General features: G+C 43.0%; 1 protein-coding gene across 4 annotated transcripts; it reads right to left on the bottom strand.

Moving 5' to 3' along the window:
* Positions 1 to 835: 835 nt before the first annotated feature.
* Positions 836 to 20,281, bottom strand: LOC105019815 (ephrin-A2-like). Of its 4 annotated transcripts, XM_010886262.4 has the most exons (4): positions 18,878 to 20,281; positions 3,186 to 3,478; positions 2,600 to 2,665; positions 836 to 1,954 (listed from the first exon to the last, which is right to left on the bottom strand). In XM_010886262.4, the coding sequence occupies exons 1-4, from the start codon at positions 19,066 to 19,068 to the stop codon at positions 1,821 to 1,823; spliced, it is 684 nt and encodes a 227-aa protein (XP_010884564.2). In that variant the 5' UTR covers positions 19,069 to 20,281; the 3' UTR covers positions 836 to 1,820. The 4 variants fall into 4 exon arrangements, with proteins under 4 accessions (XP_010884564.2, XP_034145420.1, XP_034145421.1 ...); XM_034289529.1 differs by lacking the exon at positions 836 to 1,954 and having other exon boundaries at positions 1,977 to 2,665; XM_034289530.1 differs by lacking the exons at positions 836 to 1,954; positions 18,878 to 20,281 and adding an exon at positions 17,069 to 17,469 and having other exon boundaries at positions 1,977 to 2,665.
* Between the last annotated feature and the right edge of the window lie 1,491 nt (positions 20,282 to 21,772).

Raw genomic sequence — 21,772 nt, 5'->3', positions numbered from 1 at the left:
TTTTAATTGCAAAATGTGTTTACTATTTATATTCCTTAAAAAATCAGTAACTACATTCCCTGGACGCTGTGTTCTAAAAAAATTTATGTAGTCTCTAATGCTCTGTAGTGTTTTTATGTTGACTGGCTGTGTGTATGATCTGAATGCGTTGTTTGATTTTGAGAACAGATTAATTGGTTTTGAGGCGAGTGTTTGATTTTGACAGAAGAGGGGTTTTGTGAATTTAGTTTGAAGATTTGGATCTGGGTTTTAAGTTTTGAGAAAATGGGTGAAGCTTTCAAGAAATGTGTCTTAGAAATGGTTAAAAGCTGTAATACGTTCAAAATCTTTATTTTGTCGCAACCTCCTTGATGAATTTTTTTTTTACTTTTAAGGGCTAAGATAATTTTCTTTTTAAGTTCATTTCTTTACACTCCACATAGTTTAACAAAACTATATCATAATAATTTCCCTAAATGTTATTCCACTAGCAATTAGTTTCACGATAAATGATATGGCACATCATGTAGGTTTTATGGACATCTCATTGAGACATGAGTTCTTAACGGGGTTCTATGGTCAGATGACTGAGACTAAAATCTTTGTTCTGGCAAAACATCCAAGACGCTTGTTGCCATGGAGGTGACGTGTAATTGTTGTTTTGGAGACTTGGTGACCCCAATTTGGAGCGTCATGGCAACAGGTCTGAATACTTCTGTTTATGGGGTGAGCAGGACCTTTCTATTCAAGGAAGGACCTGGCCACTCCATGAAACATTGGTGGCCCATTTTTGTTTGTGAACTCCAGGTATAGAAAATACAATTGTTAGTCACTTAGTAGACAAAGGAGTCTTTATTGGTGTGATTTTCTCCTGTCTCTCATCATCTTGACAAAACCAACAAAACAGGAGACAAACTGATGAGATTAAAGAAGTGAAGAAAAAACGTTTGTACATTAAACCAGGGCAGAGATCGCCTTACCGTAAATGCTGCACATGATAGAAACAACTACAGGCAGATAATACACACTAAGACAGCGTCAGAGGAACAGAAAAATGCAATCATTATCAACTGCCACTCGTTCTCCGGCTAAGAACCGTCTTGGCTGTCACGTATGATTATGCTTTTAAACAGAACAAAAATAAGATGAAACAGTATAGAAACGTGTCAGTGTTCTTGTTTGTTCATGTGTGTAGGTGTGTATGTGCATGTTTGGCATGTGTGTGTGTGCATGTGTGTGTAATCACAGTGATTTCTCAACATGTTCAAGTCCCAACATTGAAGAAATCTCAGTCCCCAGATACTCTCCAGATTCTCCTATCTTTGTTTTGTTTTTCCATCGCACAGTTTCTCTCATCCTCATCTTCTCTCTGTAGGTCGAAGTGGTTTCAACAGTGAACTGTTCAGTCATTTCTCAGTCCATCAAATGCTTTAGTGTAATATCAGACTTTGCACTTTGGAATACTAACTATTAATTTATCCACAATGACAAAACATAACCATGATAGCGTATCCATGGACCCATGTTCAGTTAAATAAACTAGACAAAAACAGAATCGGTTCAGTCAGTCCACATTCACACTGGTTATGCACCTGTGTACAGCCAACTACCCCCCACCAATGTTCATTCAGACCCCCCCAGAGAGATTAGGTTTAAGTTTAGACCAGGGGCTCTTCATCAATGAATCAGCCTGGGGGCTGTAAATGCTTGTCCTGGGGACCCACAGTGTTTTTAAGTCCAGTACTGAGAGTTCCTCCCTGAGAGTGTGGGGGGTTTGAGAGACAACCAGCAAGGCAGTCCACCAGATAAGACTGTCTAGGTCTACGCCACTGGTGGCGGGGTCACAGCGATGAAAACAAGCCCAGCAGCAGTGAGGCCAGGCTGGGTAGAAGGAGCAGCTTTAGCAGGAACTCTGACCTCCAGGCTGGTGCACCATCAGTCAGAAAAGGCTCTGGAGAGTCAAACCCTGACCCGCCTGGTGCAGAGAGAGAAAAGGATAACATGAATGTCTGAACAGCAAGAGAGAGAGAACGACTCAACAGAAAGAATAGAAAGCATTTATAGGGAAAGAGGACAGGACAATCTCAAAGCATACAGAAGGCAGAAGAATTTTGAATTGTAGAAAACCAAACAACAAAATCATTGAGGGAAGAGAGAACAATGGATAAAACATTAAAATAGAAAATCACAGCAACAGCATGGAAAAACAGTTAGAGACACAGTGAGAAAAAGGAAGAAAAGAGAGAAGAATGTTGCCAAGACCACAGTAGAGGTTTTAATCAACTTAATTACATTTACACACACAGAGCCACTATCACTGAGCTAGCAGCGGCAAGTATTAAAAGGAAGATGGGGTTTCTGTGTCACAGTCACAAAGAGGTGGTAATTACAGAGTAGAGTAGTCATGTCTCTATTAGAAACTTAAAGTAGAGGATTTCTTTCTCTCTTCTCCATCTTCCGTGTGTGTGCTTGTGTTGTGTTCCTACGCGTGTGTGTTCATGTGTCTTTGCACGTGTCTGTTTGATTGTGCACATGCCGGTGTGTGTGTGTGTGTGTGTGTGTGCGTATGGGCGCAGGTGTCCGTGCGTTTGGGTGGGCGTGAGGTTCGAGTGTGACTCACCCGGGGGTCTGACATACACTTTCAACCTCAGACACGGCCTCCCTACGTGATTGGGATGAGGAGACGCTGGGAGGGAGGAAGACAAGGAGGAGACGGTTGGTTGTTTGCTATTAGCTGGTTAGCCCAGTGGGATCTGACTGACTCCACTACAGCTGCTGTCCATTAGATTGAAAGGGAGCAACGAAGAAGAGCCAAGGCGGATATGATCCAAATCTGCCACTCAGAGGTAATAAATCTGCCCTTCCTCTGCCCTCCTTCCCTCTACTTCCCTGCATCCCCCAGTCTTCATCGTTGTTGTAACAGTACCTATTGTAATAGTAGGATGTAAGGGTTATTCCCATATATAGATGCTGTACTGCAGTAGTGCTTGACATACAGTGCAGGTGGAGCCTGGTGCCACATCCGTTTCTGCTTCCGAGTGGTCCACTGACATTGTTTTGCATCCCAATACAATTTGGCAAGTGGGCAAAAATACACTGACACCAGCAGTACTGTAGAAGCATAACATACAACAGAACATGTAACACGTGCCTGACCTGTAACCTCCACTGTAGTATGCAAGATATTAACATGAGATATTACTCACATATATAGTAATATTCATGCCCTGGCCTGAACTCAAAGCCCAGGGAGAACGGCGTGAACAGCTGGAACTTTTCGGAGAAGCGCAGCGGCCCGTCATTGCCAGCGGGGCGGTTGCACTCCCAGCGCTTGAACCCCCTCATCCTGTGTTGGCAGGAAGTGTACCCCTCGTGGTTGACCATGAACAGGATGTAACGCTCCATTCGTCCATGAGCCGGGGGGCCGTTGGTGTAGAACGGACAGTAGATGTCCAGGTAGTCATTAATGCTGACCGCAACCCTGTAGTCATGGTGGAACCTAGACCGCAAGGCAAACCGCATAGTTAAAGCATTACTACAACACAGCAGCGACGCTACCACAACACTACCACAACACAACCGCTGGTTTTGGGTGAATGAACATTGTTCTCTCTCTCTCCATCTCTTTTCTCCCTCTCTCTCTTCTTATCTCTCTCAAACTCCCTGTCCTCCATCATCTATTTCCTCTGCTGTCCCCCGTTCACGCCCCCCACCCCCCTCACCCCCCTCTCACCTGTCTCCACTTCCCTCCTCATCTGTTGTCTCTCTGTAAGCATTAATCAGAGTGTTCAACCACCGTGACCAAACACACACAGGCAAACACACACACATACCCACACACACACAAGCGCGCACACACAGGCGCGCACGCCCCGCTGACACTTATGTGCACAACCCTACCTTCTGCTGAAAATGTGTGTGGAGAGGTTTAGTTTGTGAGGAGTGTTTTTCTACCACAGAAAGGCAGTTTTTCTCCTCTGGTGGCCAAACCTTGACCCTAGCTGGTCTAGAAATAGGCACCCACACAAGTGGGAACACCTAGCAACATCTCTAGTGCAGCAGCTCTTTTTCTAATGTTCTCCACTTTCAACCTTGAGAATAAAAATTTGTGTCATTATATTTTTCCTCATGTGGATTTCTATTAATTTAACACTGCTGACTCTTATTTTACCTTTAAGCCCCTATTGTGGAGATGTTAATGTCATTTGAATCAGTGTGTATTTTAGCTACTTAACACTAATGGTGAATTAGAGAGAGTAGCCTAATAGGGTTTACTGAGACATAACACGGCCAACTGAAATAGAAAATTGTTGACTTGAATCAAACATGTGACTTGGCTGTCGTAAAATAAAATAAAAAAATATTGGGAGTCCAGAAATGAATGATTGAAGGAAATTAGAGGACTAGTGATCAGGATTTATAAAGATAGTGACCAGATTCAAGAGAGATAGTGCTATAAAAACACTAAAAGAGGTCAGAGTAAAAATAAAGATGTTTCTTGTTAATAGAGTGTAATAGGCAGCAGAGTAAGCTATATTCTGAATAATTCACATTAAACACACACACACACGGTAAGCTCTAGTATAAATTATTTAGGTCAGCCAAACTGTTGCAGCTGTTGGCTATGCTATGCTACTGTTTCATATTTAAAATGTCCTTTTGAAGTGTATTAATTAACTAACGCTACTGCTAGCTCTGCTATTTCTCTTCCTTTAAACACACATACATGTATATATACACACACACCCACAACAAACAACACACACCTCCTTAGCCTGGGGGCCTAATGGAAAAAATGGGAGTGAAGAAAGAGGAAGAACATGGAGACAGGAGAGAGGAAGAAGAGGGAGATGGGAGGTCCTTTTATCTTCCTCAAGCAAATGCACAGGGAAAGTCCGACCTCTGACCAATCAACGTAGCTTTGAATGTTGCTAGGTTTCTCATTGGTGGGGTTTGCACCATGTGGGATGTTGATTAAATGTGGTAAAAGCAGATAAAGGGAGGTGAAGGTAAAGAGAGTAAAAAGAGGTAGAGCGAGATAAATGGAGGTAAATGGAGATGAAGGTAGAAGGAAATAAACAAGGTGAATTTAAATTGAGATGAAGAGTGGTGCAGGTGAATGGAGATGGGGGAGGTGGATACAGTAGAAGGGAGAGAAACAGAGGTGAATGAAGATTATGATAGAGAGGTGAAGGTAAAGAGAGATAAAGGGAGGCAAATGGAGATAAAGGGAGGTGAAGGGAGAAAAAGGGAGGTGAGTCAAATGAGATAAAGGGAGGAGGTAAAGGGAAATAAAGGATGCTAAACGGAGGTAAAGGGAGATTACAGGAGGGGAAAGGAGGTAAAGTGAGATAATTGGAGATAAAAGGAGGTAAAGAGAGATTAAGTGTGCATGGAAGAAAAAGATTCATCCACCAATTGATGGAGGAGTAGCTAGGAGAGGGGAGGTTGCGGTTGTGTCGTTTAGCAGCAGTGTGTGTGTGTGTGTGTGTTTCTCAGCTCTCCTTAATCCTTGTATAGGGGTAGTGGTGGGAATCTGCACACCATGCTAAATCGATACACACCCTCTCGCTTTTTAAGAGAGTGCGTTTGGGTGTGTGTCTGTGTGTGTGTGTGTGTGTGTCCACTTTAGTATGCAGCTCAGACACTGAGAGAGAGGGGGGAATATTTGGACTGGAGGGGGAGGGAGAGTTACATAAGAAAGACAGACACAGAAGTGGTTCTGACCTTGGGTACAACCCCCTCATACACACACACACGCACACGCACACACACACACATACGCATAGGGTGACAAGCTCACAAAGGCACACTATATAAACAAACTTTATTTCCAGAACTGGGTGCAGACATGAAGGCAGCGTGTGTGTTTGTGTGTGTTTGTGTGTGTTCATGTAGATTAAGAGCCTGAAATAGGATCCATTGAACTGAGGGGAACAGGGGACTCTCCTCCCTCCTCATCCCCTCTTCCCTTATTCTCTCCTCCCCCGTTTTCTCTCCATTCCTGCCTTGTCCCCCTGGTCTTGCCGTACCCTGTTTCTCCCTCCATGACACTCTCTTTCCTTCCATCTCCCTCTCTTTCTATTTCCCTTCCTTTCTTGCTTCCTTTCTCCCCCATGGTTGGTTTTTGTCTCCTTCCTTGCTACAAGTTTCTTCTCACCATCTCTGCCTCCGTCCCTCTATCCCTCAATGAAAAGATCAGACAGGCTGATCTCTCTCTCTCTCTCTCTCTGGCAGGATGACAGCTCTCGCTCATCCCAGGGCAGGCCCTTATGTAAACAGCACTCAGGCTGTGTGTGTGCTGTGTGTCTGCTGTTTGTGTGCTGTGTGAACTCTATTACCATATCAAAGCCCTTATTTGCTCCTCTCCCAGTGTTACAATGGCATATTAATTGCTGTGTAGGTTAAACTTTTAAATAAAGCAGATAGATAAAGGTTAGTTTTCTGGGTTTGAAAGAGTTAACTTGCTTGCTTTTCATTTGTTTCCCTTGTGTGTGTGTTTGCGTGTGTATGTGTGTGTGTGTGTGAGAGAGAGTAGGTTGATTGAAGAAGATGATACAGGACTGGGCTTTGATTGGCTGACAGATCTGTATTTTGATTGGTCATACCCTGAGGCTCATGGATGACCTTCAGCTACTTTCTAAACTTTCCTCTCTCATTCTTGTCTCATCCACTGAGTCTATTCTCTCTCATTCCACTCTCATCCGCCACTTCACTCCTCTCTCACATCCTTTGCTCATCCACCACTTCTCTCTTATTTCTCTCATATCGCTCACTCTTCTCTTTGGTACTGGCTATGAATGGTTTGGGGAAGTTTATTGAATAAAACCTACCAAAATGCTCTTATCAAAATGAAGCAGTTAACGTCACCATAGTTACTTCGCATTTATTAAACTAACATATATAATAAGTACCAGCATTTATCCTCCCACTGACATGTTCATAGTTTGCTTTGGATATACATTTTTTAAGTATTAATGAAGGCATGGACACAAATCTTTAACGTGACTGGATAGGTTTCCTGAGGAACACCTAAAACAGGCTGATGCCTTTCATTCTGTCTGTCTGTTTGTCAGCAATCCGACTCCATCAACTGTTTCTCGGCCTCCCTCTGGCTTATTCAATGTAAAACCTCATCAGTGGATAATTACGACCAGTAGATCTGGTTGAGTGGACAATCAGAAAGGATTTATCTGACATCCAATCACAGAGAGAGAAGCTTTATTCTGCACCTCTATTGCACCTCTATTGCAGGAGAGTCCAAAGTTATTGTCTCTGCCTGTCTCCACTGACCCAGGTCACCTCCCCCACCTCCGCCCTGGAGATGCCCCGTGGTCCTCCATCTCATCTCTCCTGGTCTTAGATGGCTCCATCTCATTCGCGTGGCTACCCAGACCACGGGCGGCTGCCCAGGTGCTACACCGCCTGTGTCTTTGTGTTCAAACCCCACCGCCCACCCGGTTCCAGGTGGTTAAAGTAACAATCTGCTCTGCTTCCACCCACCTGAATTATTTACCAGGGGACGCATTCCTCGTGAGGCACAGACATTGCTTTCTAAATTAAATGTTATCACGGTCGGGTAACCTACAATAATGAATTCTTATAATCCCTCAGGGGACAGCGGCACATCCTCATTACAGGTTTACAGAAGTTATTTCTGTAATGAAGGCATTTTCATTAGTTTATATCCATTTAGGGGCTAATTTAATCGCTACCTGACAGTGTCTTTTATCTGCTATTTTTCATTTCCCAAGCCTCAGGAGACCAGAAGAAGACAACACTATTGTGGTTAAGTCCAGCAGCTCTTCAAGGGGCTACTTCAGACGTGCTGCTGTTTTCTGCATCCTGCTGAAACAGTCTGCTACCAGCTAGAGCCAGGAACACCCTTCTCTTGTTCCCATCCCTCTCTTTCTCTCCACGCCCCACCCTACTGTGTCGGCTGAAGGCAGCCTTAATCACTCAAAGCTAGAAAACACTTAGAGGCTCTTCACTTAATCCATATCCCTCACACACACACACACACACACACACACTTCCCGGTGTCACTAAATCCATATCAAAATAAGGTTGTGACTGCAGGCAGTTGGGCCACATCTCAGATCAATAATGAAATGTCTGTTTTATTAATAACTCCAAACACTGACATGCACCATGAGCACTTTACCAGAAAACAAACAACCATAACCATTCTACCACCATAACAGAAAATAAACAACCATAACATCCTTCTGCCCCCAATGACCACCAATAGAGCACTCACTTACCAGTCAACCACCAGCTACAGACATTTCTGTTATCAGTCCACTACTATTAATAGAGGATTATCTTACCAGTCAACCACCACCGATAGAGAATTAGTTTACTAGTCAACCACCACAGATAGAGAATTCACTTACTAGTCAACCACCACCGATAGAGAATTAGTTTACTAGTCAACCACCACAGATAGAGAATTCACTTACTAGTCAACCACCACCGATAGAGAATTAGTTTACTAGTCAACCACCACAGATAGAGAATTCACTTACTAGTCAACCACCACAGATAGAGATTTCTCTTACTAGTCAACCAGCACAGATAGAGAATTCTCTTATCAGTGAACCACCACTGACAGAGAATTCTCTTGCCAGTCAACCACCATCTACAGAACATTCTCTTGCCAGTCAACCACCATCTACAGAACGTTCTCTTGCCAGTCAACCACCATCAATAGAGTATTTTCCTATCAGTCCACCACCACCTGTATAACATTGCCTTACTAATCAACCACCACATATAGAAGATTAATATATTTGGTTTGTCTTCATTTCATTCCGAAACTGAGCTACGACCTTCTTAAGTCGAGGAGTCAAATATATTACACTTTTCTTGGGAAGTAATTTCATGGAATGCGTGACTGTTGTTATCAATTTATCTAATCTTTTTCTTTATAAGCGTGACATTTCTCAAATTGAAAAAAGGTGGCCCTGGGGGAAAGGTTTGGGAACCCCTGTTCTAACTCATGTTTCCATTTGCCAGCCACGCCGCTCGGCCCAGACTGGGTGAAAATATACTTTAAGGATATTTTGCCATAAAATAAATTTTTCAAAGATACATGATTCTGCATCTTCTGAACCGTTCAGTGGGATCTTTCTCTGATATATCAATAGAATTCTATAAACCTCTTACATAAAAAAACACGTGGTCCCCCACAGAAGATGAACACAATGGGCCAATCGTGGTAGTTCTGGAAATGCCAGATCTTTATAAAAAGCATCACTCAGCCAAATCAAAATCCAAAATGATGCCTGAGATTTTGTGTGGGCTATGGAGACTCCTTTCCCTGAGTGTGTCTGCTGAATGAGATCCTTATGATCCTGCTAGAGCAGCCGTGTCATCCACGTGAGTGTTCCTGCATATGTTGAATCGTGACAGTGTTTGCAACGTGCCCCTAGTCCAGAAACATGCCTTTCTGTTGTTAAAAAACTGCTGCTATGATTTGGAACTGTCCTATACTATTCTAATTTGAGTTTTCAGATTCCATGTCTGATTTCTTCTGAGAACATTTTCATAGCAACCAATCCTCTACCAGGATTCTTTTCCATCTTTTGTTACAGGATTTTCATAGGGATCAATCCTGTCAGACGGTACCAGACGTCTCTTTCAGGATTTAAAAGGTGCTATAGGATTGTTCCAAATCATGGCAGAAATGTTTTGGGTACCGCTTTTTTTACATTGAGTATAACCGTATTAATGTTGTGTTTGTGTGTTTGTATGTGGAAAATCAAGTTTATTACAAATCATTAAGGACACAATGGTTGAAAGTCCATCATGGTGAGCCTTACTGAATACTGTGTATTCAGGCAGTCCTTGTTATGCCTAAAAACATGTCTTAGCTATGCTATATTTGGCCATACACCCTAACCACCTTGTGACTTATTACTTAATTTTAGTGCCCCCATCTGGTCAATAAGTGTATTTGGCAACACTCACCAAAACTTAATCAATGTCAGTTCAGTGGTGTATAAGAAAGTAGAAGTCATCCATAGAGAGGAGACAGATCCATAGGAGACAGATCTATAGGAGACAGATCCATAGGAGACAGATCTATGGGAGACAGATCCATAGGAGACAGATCTATAGGAGACAGATCTATGGGAGACAGATTTATAGGAGACAGATCTATGGGAGACAGATCCATAGGAGACAGATTTATGGGAGACAGATCTATGGGAGACAGATCTATAGGAGACAGATCCATAGGAGACAGATCTATGGGAGACAGATCCATAGGAGACAGATCTATAGGAGACAGATCTATGGGAGACAGATCCATAGGAGACAGATCTATAGGAGACAGATCTATAGGAGACAGATCTATAGGAGACAGATCTATAGGAGACAGATCCATAGGAGACAGATCCATAGGAGACAGATCTATAGGAGACAGATCTATAGGAGGTCGATCTATAGGAGACAGGTCTATAGGAGGTCAGTCCATACTCCCCCAACTCATTTCATCCCAATGGACATTAAGAAGCAATATTCGAATTTTTCATTTTGTGGTTGTTGTCTTCTAAGTTTCTATTTTTTGCAGATCAAAATAGGAACATCAACATGACTAACTGAATTTAACTTAAATAGTTTTGAAAATAAAAAAGGTTAGGATTACACTATAAATAAATATGAAAACATTACATTACGTCTCAAAATCAATATCTAGCTTATGTTTCATGTCCTCCAGATTTGATAAGAAAGATGACTTCAGTGGGAAAGTGAGACTGTCGGGTATATAGTTTGTCAGAGCTGGTGGCCGGCCAGCAAAGCGGATGGGTTGCTTAGAAGAGTGAAAGGGATATATATATATATATACATTTTTAACAAGTTAGACCTTACTGTCCACTCACTTTTAGTGTTGAAGCATCACCCATATAGTGGTTTAGGTCAACATTCCATTTCTGAGACTTATTTGACTTACAAGTAGTGTGCATTCATCAAGCACAGCAAACCTCTCAAACTGCCTTTACTTCCGGCTTTACCGTTCTATATCCGTGCACCGCTAAACTCACAAAGCCATGTACACCTCCAAAACCCCAACGAGACCGATTCTCAAGGCTAATACAGTAATGATTCCTTTTTATAACACTAAAAACATCAAAACCATACACACACACACACAACACTCTCACACTCCTCCTTCCTATCTGGGCCTGTATTTCAAAGCCCATTGGTTTTGGGGCTTTGTTCACTGTGAGAAGTTAAAACACACAGAGCAGATCTCACACACCTTAGTGGACATACCCACACACACACACACACACATGCAAACACTGTCTCCTGTCTCTACAGAATCTATACATTTAAACACTCTCCATAACCATCTATACATTTAAACACTATCTCTATAACATCTATACATTTAAACACTGTCTCTATAACAGCTATACATTTAAACACTGTCTCTATAACATCTATACATTTAAATACTCTCTATAACCATCTATACATTTAAACACTCTCTATAACCATCTATACATAAAAACACTGTCTCCTGTCTCTATAACCATCTATACACTTAAACACGGTCTCCTGTCTCTATACCATCAATATCTTGAAACACTGCCTCCAGTCTTTATAACCATCTAAACATTTAAACACTGTCTCCTGTTTCTATAACCATTTACACATTTAAACACTGTCTCTTGTCTCTATAACATGTATATATTTAAACACTGTCTCCTGTCTCTATAGCATCTACAGCTCTGTTCCTCACTCAAAACTTTCCTTTTCAACTTGGAACTTTGGAAAGGAAAGAAAAAGGTGCAGTGGTCTCTTCATTTTTTTGGAGTTGTATATATTTAAGCACTTTCTCCTGTCTCTATAATATCTATACATCTAAACACCGTCTTTTGTCTCTATACCATCTATATATTTAAACACGGACTCCTGTCTCTGCAGCCAAATATACATTTAGTTTATTTCAGTATGTGTAGCAGCGCAGCGTGTGGAGACAAACAAGAGATGACATGCCTACTTAATTCTTTCAGTCAAGGAAATAACTCCGAACACAACAGCTAAAGTAGCTAGTCACTTTTCTTCAAATGCAGAACTGGTGATGTTTCAAAAAGGCCCCACGAAAACAGCCTTTAGGGTATGATTTGGATACTGTTCAGAATACATACGGCTTGTGTACGCAACCAGACAGACCAATAAATCTCTGAAATGAAGCTTTGATCAAACCCACTGCCTGGATGATGTGTCAACACTAAAATAAAGTGGATAATGAGGTCAAATGTGCTCAAAAACTAAAAGATCCCTTCAACATTAGTAGTTCTAATATTTCATATCCACTGGGGAAACATAGTCACTTCAAGGTGTAAAACATTTAAACGCTATTAATGATCAAGGTACAGGGTCTGGATTACATTTTAAACATTCTTGACAGACTCTCCTCAATTAGGCACTAGTTTAAAGATGTGTTTTTAATTGGATACCCTAATCTGTGCATAAATGTCCTCTTGTGCGTGCAAATGATTTCTTATGTCTCTCAAGCGTCTGTATATCCCCTCAAGGATAATTAACATCTTAACTTCTTTGTATCACTTCTGAAATTTTAAGTTATTTGACACTTGTGTAAATGGATCATGTACTAGATGATTCCTTAAAGGGAGGGGGCTTAGAGAAGTGGGGCTTAGAGAACAGTGAAGCATTACAGGGGATTTTATTTACAGCATAAACTTGTTTATTTCTTTGTTTCCATGGCAACAGCTAGTTATCCTAGCACAACAAGATCATATTACAGACAAACAAAACTTCATAGACTTTAAACATGCATGAACATGAAAACACTACAGACATACAATTAACAGAATGTAAAAGCTGAGTATTAGATTAAATAGTCAAACACACCTTTGTCTTTCTATCCTTGTGGGGACCTGAAACCTCGAACTCTTTCCCAATAAAAGAAAATTGGGGGACCTCTGGCACACAAACCAGAATGAAAATAACATTAATTCTACATCCAGGCAGTCTCTCTGAATTAGAGTGAGAGAATGAGAAAGACAGTGAGAGAATGAGAAAGAGCGAGAGGCACACAGAAACAAGGAATTGGGCCATTTTGGTCTGCCTCATCACCTCCTAAAGACTAATAAAGACTGCAGTGTGGGTGTGTGTGTGTGTGTGGGTTTAATTCTCTCTGCCCCAAACCAGAGAGAAAATACTTTGAACTATGAACCAATGAGGAGATGTTGCTGGGGGCAATTTCTCTCGAGCTATGACGCACTAACACACACACTAATTATAATTGATTTGCTATCAAAGTGAGGACTGGAAATGCTGCACCATTAAGAAAATATTTTCACGAACTACTACCCCGTAATCCTGAAAGTAAGACTTGATCTAACCCTAACCTTAACCTATCCCTAACCCCTATACCTAAGACTTAACCCTTATTCTATGGCTAATGCTAACCCTACTTCTAACCCAAAACTTTAACCCAAGTCTAAAAAAATATATATTTTCCAAAACATCCTAACTTAAATTGCGGAAAACTGGTCCTCTCTTACAGCAATTTGAGTACACACACACACACATGCTTAAATTATAAGATAGTTGCAATAAGTTAACCCCCAAAAGCATGGATTTCAATGTGTCCAGTAACTGCTTTAAAGGTAAGGGTGAATATTCCCTGTAAAAAGACTAGTTTAGGTTTTAGAAGTAAAATTACTTTCTGTGCAGTTTCGTTTTTAGGAATGACCCACTTTAGAACAGCACTGCATCTCGAACACGCACAGCATCTTTAACACACACAATTCTGAGATCTGAAAATGTGTGTTTGAGGTGTGTTAGATCAAACAGAGAGTATGCAGCACCACAACCATATGTCAAATCTTATACTCTTCCTGTCATCCCTCCAGACATCCCTTCCTATCTCAAAATATCTCATACTCCTCCTGTCATCCCTGCCATCTCAACACATCTCATACTCCTCCTGTCATCCCTCCTATCTCAACACATTTCATACTCCTCCTGTCATCCCTCCTATCTCAACACATCTCATACTCCTCCTGTCATCCCTCCCATCCCAACACATTTCATAATCATCCTGTCATCCCTCCTATCTCAACACATCTCATACTCCTCCTGTCATCCCTCCCATCTCAACACATTTCATACTCCTCCTGTCATCCCTGCCATCTCAACACATCTCATACTCCTCCTGTCATCCCTCCTATCTCAACACATTTCATACTCCTCCTGTCATCCCTCCTATCTCAACACATCTCATACTCCTCCTGTCATCCCTCCCATCCCAACACATTTCATAATCATCCTGTCATCCCTCCTCTCTCAACACATCTCATACTCCTCCTGTCATCCCTGCCATCTCAACACATCTCATACTCCTCCTGTCATCCCTCCTATTTCAACACATTTCATACTCCTCCTGTCATCCCTACTCTCTCAACACATCTCATACTCCTCCTGTCATCCCTACTCTCTAAACACATTTCATACTCCTCCTGTCATCCCTCCTATGTCAACACATCTCAAACTCCACCTGTCATCATAGGCGCCGATACCGTGGGTGCTCCGGGGCTCGAGCACCCACGGAAAATAGCGAGCACCCACGAAAATATATATATATAAATGGCGTGCGCCTATGAGCACCCACTGAGGAAAACATAAATCGGCGCCTATGCCTGTCATCCATCCTTTCTCAAAACATCTCAAACTCCTCCTGTCATCCCTCCCATCTCAACACATCTCATACTCCTCCAGTCATCCCTCCTCTCTCAACACATCTCAAACTCCTCCTGTCATCTCTCCCATCTCAACACATCTCATACTCATCCTGTCATCCCTGCCATCTCAACACATCTCATACTCATCCTGTCATCCCTCCTATCTCAACACATCTCAAACTCCACCTGTCATCCATCCTTTCTCAACACATCTCAAACTCCACCTGTCATCCATCCTTTCTCAACACATCTCAAACTAAAGACTAAGAAATAACACACCACGCCTTGTTTGCTGGGTGGACCTAAACATTTTATCGACATTTAACATCACCAACGAAGAGGAAAACAAAGCATTTACAACCACAAATGCTCTGTCGGTCTGTCTCCCACACAGTTGATCCCGTCCATCTCTCACTTCACAACTCTTCCCCTCTCCTTACACCATTAATCTCTCCATTCTCTCTCTCCTTCAAAAAGGTGTACACATATGCACCAAAGTACACACAAACACACATAGAGAGACACAAAGAGTTGTACCTGTGTGTCGGGAACAAACGGACAGATGTCTGTGTAAGAGAGATGAGACAGAGATAAGATGGAGTGGCTGAAAGGAGGAGGAGAGAGGGAGAGAGACTGAGATCACAGTCTTTGGGAGAAAAGGAACGGACAGATACATGGATGTCTGCGCCGCAGGGGACAGTAGAGAATGCACTTGGCTAAGTCTGAGAGTCTGACGGAGTAGCAGGCCTGTTCGCCTAATTGCACACAGACACCAGACACACACACACACAGACACACATTTTTAGGAGATCCATCCCATGTCATGTAACCTTGTGCAACCATCTCCACGGACCTGGAGGAGGACAGGGAGAATCTCAAAGCCTTCCAGAAGAGAGGGGAAAAGAGGACATGAGGAGATAAAAGGACATGAAGAAAATTATTATTTTGAAGGATAAACCCACAGATTAGATTTGGCTATTCTCCATGGCTATAGAGAAAGGAGGCTGTGTTTGCATGTGTGCGGGTCTGTGTATTTGGGTATTTGGGTCTGTGTTTGTGTGGGTCTGTATGTGTGTGGGTCTGTATGTGTGTGGGTCTGTGTGTGTGTGGGTCTGTGTGTGTGTGGGTCTGTGTGTGTGTGTGGGTCTGTGTGGGTCTGTATGTGTGTGGGTCTGTGTGTGTGTGGGTCTGTATGTGTGTGGGTCTGTGTGTGTGTGGGTCTGTGTGTGTGTGGGTCTGTGTGTGTGTGGGTCTGTGTGGGTCTGTATGTGTGTGGGTCTGTGTGTGTGTGTGTGGGTCTGTGTGTGTGTGGGTCTGTATGTGTGTGGGTCTGTTTGTGTGTGGGTCTCTATGTGTGTGCGGGTCTGTGTGTGTGTGGGTCTGTGTGTGTGTGGGTCTGTATGTGTGTGGGTCTGTATGTGTGTGGGTCTGTGTGTGTGTGGGTCTGTATGTGTGTGGGTCTGTGTGTGTGGGGGTCTGTGTGTGTGTGGGTCTGTATGTGTGTGGGTCTGTATGTGTGTGGGTCTGTGTGTGTGGGGGTATGTGTGTGTGGGGGTATGTGTGTCTGGGTATGTCTCTGTTCAGAGCCTATTAACTCAGATAAGACAGTAGGCATGTGAGTTTCTTCCACGTGTGTGTGTGTGTGTGTGGGGGGGGGGGGTACTTTTGACTTGATGTTTCAATCTTCTGTAACTTGACCCCAGTGCTTGATAGGAACTGTTTTTCACCCATGATAAAATTGGTGCCTTGGTAGGACATGAAAAAGTGAAAGGCTGCGGGTCTCTGAATCCACAGGCCCACCATCTCCTGCTGTTGTGCCCTTGATCAAGGCACTTAAACCTATAAGGCAGGCTATTTCACTGCAGAATAGATAACATTTTGGGAGATATACTGTACACGCACATTTTGGCTATTAAAATATGTTCTGCGTTCTGGCAGTTACACGGCTACTTGGCTATTGTTCAAATAGTTTCCACGTAAATTGCATTTTACCAATTGTCAGATGCATTTCAGGACATTTCCGGCAGAAAGGCAACAGACAATGACATTCATTCTTATTCAATTAATAATGAATTAGCAAGACAGCTACTAGCAATGCTACAAGCTAGGTCTATGAATTGGCCATCTACTGTCTTGTCTATCATCAGATTTCTTTAGTATGTTAATATTATATAGGCTATACAAGGACCAAAACAATGGCAGGTCCGCCAGCCGATTGATCAACAAATCACCTTGCATCACATATAATTAGTATTCTTTTTGGACCAGTCAGTGAGTCTCAATTTAGCAATGATACATTTAGCTTTTCATCCCCTCAAACACAGATGCTATTATTTGTAGTTCAGACAGTCTGGTAGTCAATTTACCCATGATGCCTTCTGGTTTGATCCTTTGAACCCATGTCTTCTCCCCAGGCAATGGTCCACTCGCACCGTCACACGCTGGTGTTGAACACCCACAGGTGAAGGTTACCATTTTAAACACGTTGAATGAGAAGTTCAGATGGGACATACATCTGGCTTCCTCACTGAAAGGGGTTTTGAGGGGACGAATAGAGAGAGGATGTGAGGAGTAGACTATTCAATAAAAAACATTCCCAAAAGGTGAAACAGCGCATTTTCTTTTTAGTCTCCAAGCACAATGTGAGATGTCAGTTCGTTAGAAGTGGAATAGCATCTTCTCCCAGATTGCGTTCATCAGGATAATCATGTATTCCACTGCGGAAAATCTTTGCGGTCTGCCACATCCCTTTTAAACTGCTTTTGCTTTGTAGAAAACAAAATCCTGCATGCGTTTAAAAAATGTGCTACTTGCTGTTTTCGATAAAATGCCTTAATTTGTCTTTTATCACTTCATATGTTTATTTTGACCCTCCCTGCAAATGTCCTTTGATGATACACAGGTGTAGAGGGAGGGACCGTCGTGAAAGACATTTCCCTGCGCGATCATGCTCAATTAGGCTACTTCTGAACTGTTTCAAAAGGCCAGAGAGGACAGAGAGGGGAGAGGACGAGAAGGAGGAGGCAAAGAAATGGTTCTAGGAAAGCCCCACAGACCACCGGAAAATACGTTGGAACCACTAAGACTACATGAATGCCACTATCCATTGCTATTCACTGCAGATCCCGCCTTCATTCCGCTTTGAGGAACCTTTTTCTGAAGAACCTTTTTTGAAGAAACCTTCGCTGCCGTGTGTGAATCTGGGACGGGGATGGGCTACTTTAGTGAAGCCAACATACATTCCCTGAAAAGAAATGTAGTGCTGGCAAGGCGATCTGAATGGCTGCTGCTCAAGTCAAGCACTAAAACAGGTACACTGTTCTTTGATAATGAACAGTAAAAGAATATGTCACTCTGGACATCTCAGGCCCAAGTTAAGCACTGCTTGTCCCTGTAAAAACAAACCATTCCATCAATCTAACATAACATCTAAGTTCAGCAATAAAGTGTGTAGAAACACTTGTAAACCCAGACCTAGTTTCTTCTTGCATTAAAAATCAGTGATTAGGACTGACAGACACTTTTCCAGGTGTATAAAAAACACTGTTTAATATAAAATACATTGTGCTTAAAAGTGATAGCGTTCCACAAACAAAGCATGTTGTTGGATGTGCAGGGGGTGGGGGGAGAGCAGTGTGAGAAAGAAAAATAAGAAAGAGACAGAGAGTCAGGGATGGAAGGAAAGAGTCTTCCTCCTTGCCTGTTAAATATTTGAAAGCTTGTGGAGAAAGACAGAGCTGTTAGCTGGACTAACTCAGAAGCATCAATGTGTGTGTGTGTGTGTGTGTGTGTGTGTGTGCTAAGGCTGTTAGCCTGTTAGTGGTAATTCAACCGTGATGGAGAGGGAGCACTTTCACTGTTTATATATGTACCTGAGAGGGAGAGGGGGGAGGGAGGGGGAGGGAGGGGGAGGGAGGCCGGCCAGTCTGTCAGAATTCATTAGATTGACAGAGCGAGGCTGCTCTGCACCATGTCAATGAGACCCAGCTAACCACAGCAGCGTGTGTGTGTGTGCGTGCGTGCAAGCGTGCGTGAGTGTACATCCGCTATACTCAGTTAAGAGAGAGGGAGGCAGAACAAAGATGCCCCCGTTCACTGACGGAGACAAAAGAAGCTTTCAGCTCAATTATAACACACACACACACACACACACGCGGACTGTGTCGCCGTCCTACCTGGGGTTCGTACTGTTCCAGTAGACAGCATGGCGGTCGAAGACGACCTGGTCTTCAGCCCAGATGGGCAGACAGGAGGACAGGATGGTCAGACACATCAGAACCACCTGCGTCACAAACATACTCCCTCTCCTCTGTCTAGGCCGAGCGGTCCACCTCACACTCCTCTTAACGAACCCACACCACATCATATCGTCCCCTTGAAGCCTGACCGCTCGCTCTTCCTCCGATGTTTGCTGGTCAGGTTAACTAGTCAGGTTAACTAGTCAGGTTAACTAGTCAGGTTAACTGGTCTGGTTAACTGGTCTGGTTAACTGATGGTTGAGTCGGTAAACCCAGTGCTTGGGAGGTCTCAGGAGCTCTCAATGCCCAGCTGTATCTGTGCATTCAAACATCTCAAAGCGTTCTGATGTTCCAGCCTGTTAGTGGAAACGGGATGGGGGGGGTGGCGTAATAAACAGGACTTTGAATCCAGGACTTTTTCTTGTTGTTTTGTAGTGAACCTTAACCTATACCTCACCTTGACCCCCTGCTATAAACCCTATAGCTAACCTTACCTTACCCACTCACTAGCATGTCTTAACATTACCTTAACACCTTACCCTAAACACTTGCTTGCAGGCTTGAACCTCACGTCACGCTTGCATGTTGCTAAATGTAAATCAATACATGAAGAATGAAAGACGTATTTATGTCCTTGAAGAGTGTGAAGCCTTTCCTCCCATTGTACAACTTTTACTCTATGAACATGAAATCCAAACTAGCAACCCTGGATCCTGAATGCCAAGTCCAAACTAGTGACTTCCATTCTCCTGAATCTGACATGCAAAGTAGCAACTTTTACAATATAATATCTAAACAGGTGACTTTCATTCCTGTCCAAAACTACAGATTTTCACTCTCCCGAATCCACGCTTTTATCTTCAGTCCACTGTCTTTTCACTGATGACTGATTATGGCAATGAGAAACCTGGTTATTAGACATTGTTTCTCTGTAGACTGGTGTTGATGAATTATCAGCCGGTTCACGTTGTCCTCCACTAGAAACCTCTTCCCTCGATGCCTTTACAGTTCTCCATTCCTCCAATCCACAAAGCCAAATCCAAACTAGGTTTCATGTCGTCTTGGGACCAGACAACCTGACACTTCCGAGCTCACTGGGACTAAACTCTGTCTTCGGTGAGAGATGTGTTGGTTCATCACAGTTTCCTCAGGGAAATGGTTTACTTCTCCACAGAGACATGTTCCAATATTTAGTAAAATATTCAGTTTTTGTGCTGACGTTTCCTCTGTAAGATGTCTCAGTGCGGACCAGTTTCCTCTGTAAGATGTCTCAGTGCGGACCAGTTTCCTCTGTAAGAGATTCTATCTCGGCGTGAAACACTTCTTCACTGGGGGGGGTGGGGGGGGGGGTGGGGGGGTGGGTGTCCTTTTAATATTCTTCAAATGTTCGTTCAGATCAATAAAGCACGACAGGTTAATCGTTTCCTCAGACAGAGAGGTTGGTTGGGTCCTGTTATTGCTGCTCGTTTTCATCAGAGATCACCAGCACTCACACTCTCCCGTCCCAAGTTCCTCTTCTGTCTGTTTCCGCCGATTTGGAGGCAAATCCGATCTGGCTTCATGGTCCACACTCCACTGTGCTCCACACGGATCAACACACACAGAGACACACACACACCCACACACAGAGAGACTGGCAGAGAGACAGACCGATGGAGTGAATAAAGTGGCAATCCTTCCAACAGTCTCTCACGGTGACAACGCTCCTCGTGGTGAATCTGATTATCTGCTCCCGGTCCGTCTGCGGCTGCCAGAATCTCCTCGCTGACACTGACTGTTCGTTTACACCTCCTTCTCTCCCCCCCCCCCACCTCCCTCTTTCTCCCCTCCCTCACTCGCTCTGAGCTGGCAGAGTCTCTCAGTCTCTTACCTCGGGGGACATGTCTGACTCACTGCTCTCGCGGCTCTGAAGCCGCTTAGTTCAGCTGTATCAAACTGTATCCTCACATACTGTACACGGCCATGGATGCAGGATTACACGGACATTGTTGTCACAATATCACTGCCAATCCTGTTACCACAGAATGTGTAATCAGGTTATCCCAACACCTTTTGTACACTGTACAGCATAGGAATCACTACATTTAAAATGTTCCACAATCATTTAGTTAACATTTTAGTGAATCTGTCCTGCAAATATGTATTTCATCCAAGTGTTATTGTAAGAACATATAATTGCGCCTGAGATGAAGAGCGATGTAAACCATCAGAACCAAAACCGTAATTACAGCTGCATCAATATACATCCACTGGCATACCGCAGCTGGGATGTGTAATAATATATTCTAAACATCATAACCCAAATAAATTAATAACAATAATAATAATTTTAAAAAAACATCCACAACCCAAACAACCTAGATCCAGCTGTATGTTGTCTGACTGTTTCAATGAATTATGCATAGAGTGGCTGTCTGGAGCACGCATGTTTAAACACACACCTCTCATCCTGCCTCTCCCCTGTCTCTTTCCATCGGTCTGGAGTGGGAATGTTTGAACAGTAGGAGATGAAGTTGCTTTCAGAATCCAGAACTGAGGTATTGTGTAGCTGGTCAGAGGCTTGATTACGCTCTGGATGCCTCAATGACGCGTTCGTATCTATGTGGGAAGTTGGAATTTAGCACATACGACAGAGGAATAGTCCAGTTGAACAGCGTTTTCAACAGTTCAGCCCACTCTCTGTGAGGGTTACGGCCCAAATGTCCCACCTCTTTTGAAATGTGAATGACGCTGCCACCTGCCACATTCTGATTTATGTAAATAATCAGTGGCAACAAAAAAAACACACCCAAACTGCAGCTGGTCTAATCAAAACACCCTATTTAGACCAGA

This window comes from Esox lucius, chromosome 22, assembly GCF_011004845.1.
Source record: "Esox lucius isolate fEsoLuc1 chromosome 22, fEsoLuc1.pri, whole genome shotgun sequence".
NCBI lineage: Eukaryota > Metazoa > Chordata > Actinopteri > Esociformes > Esocidae > Esox > Esox lucius.
This window is presented reverse-complemented; position numbering and strand designations above follow the sequence as displayed.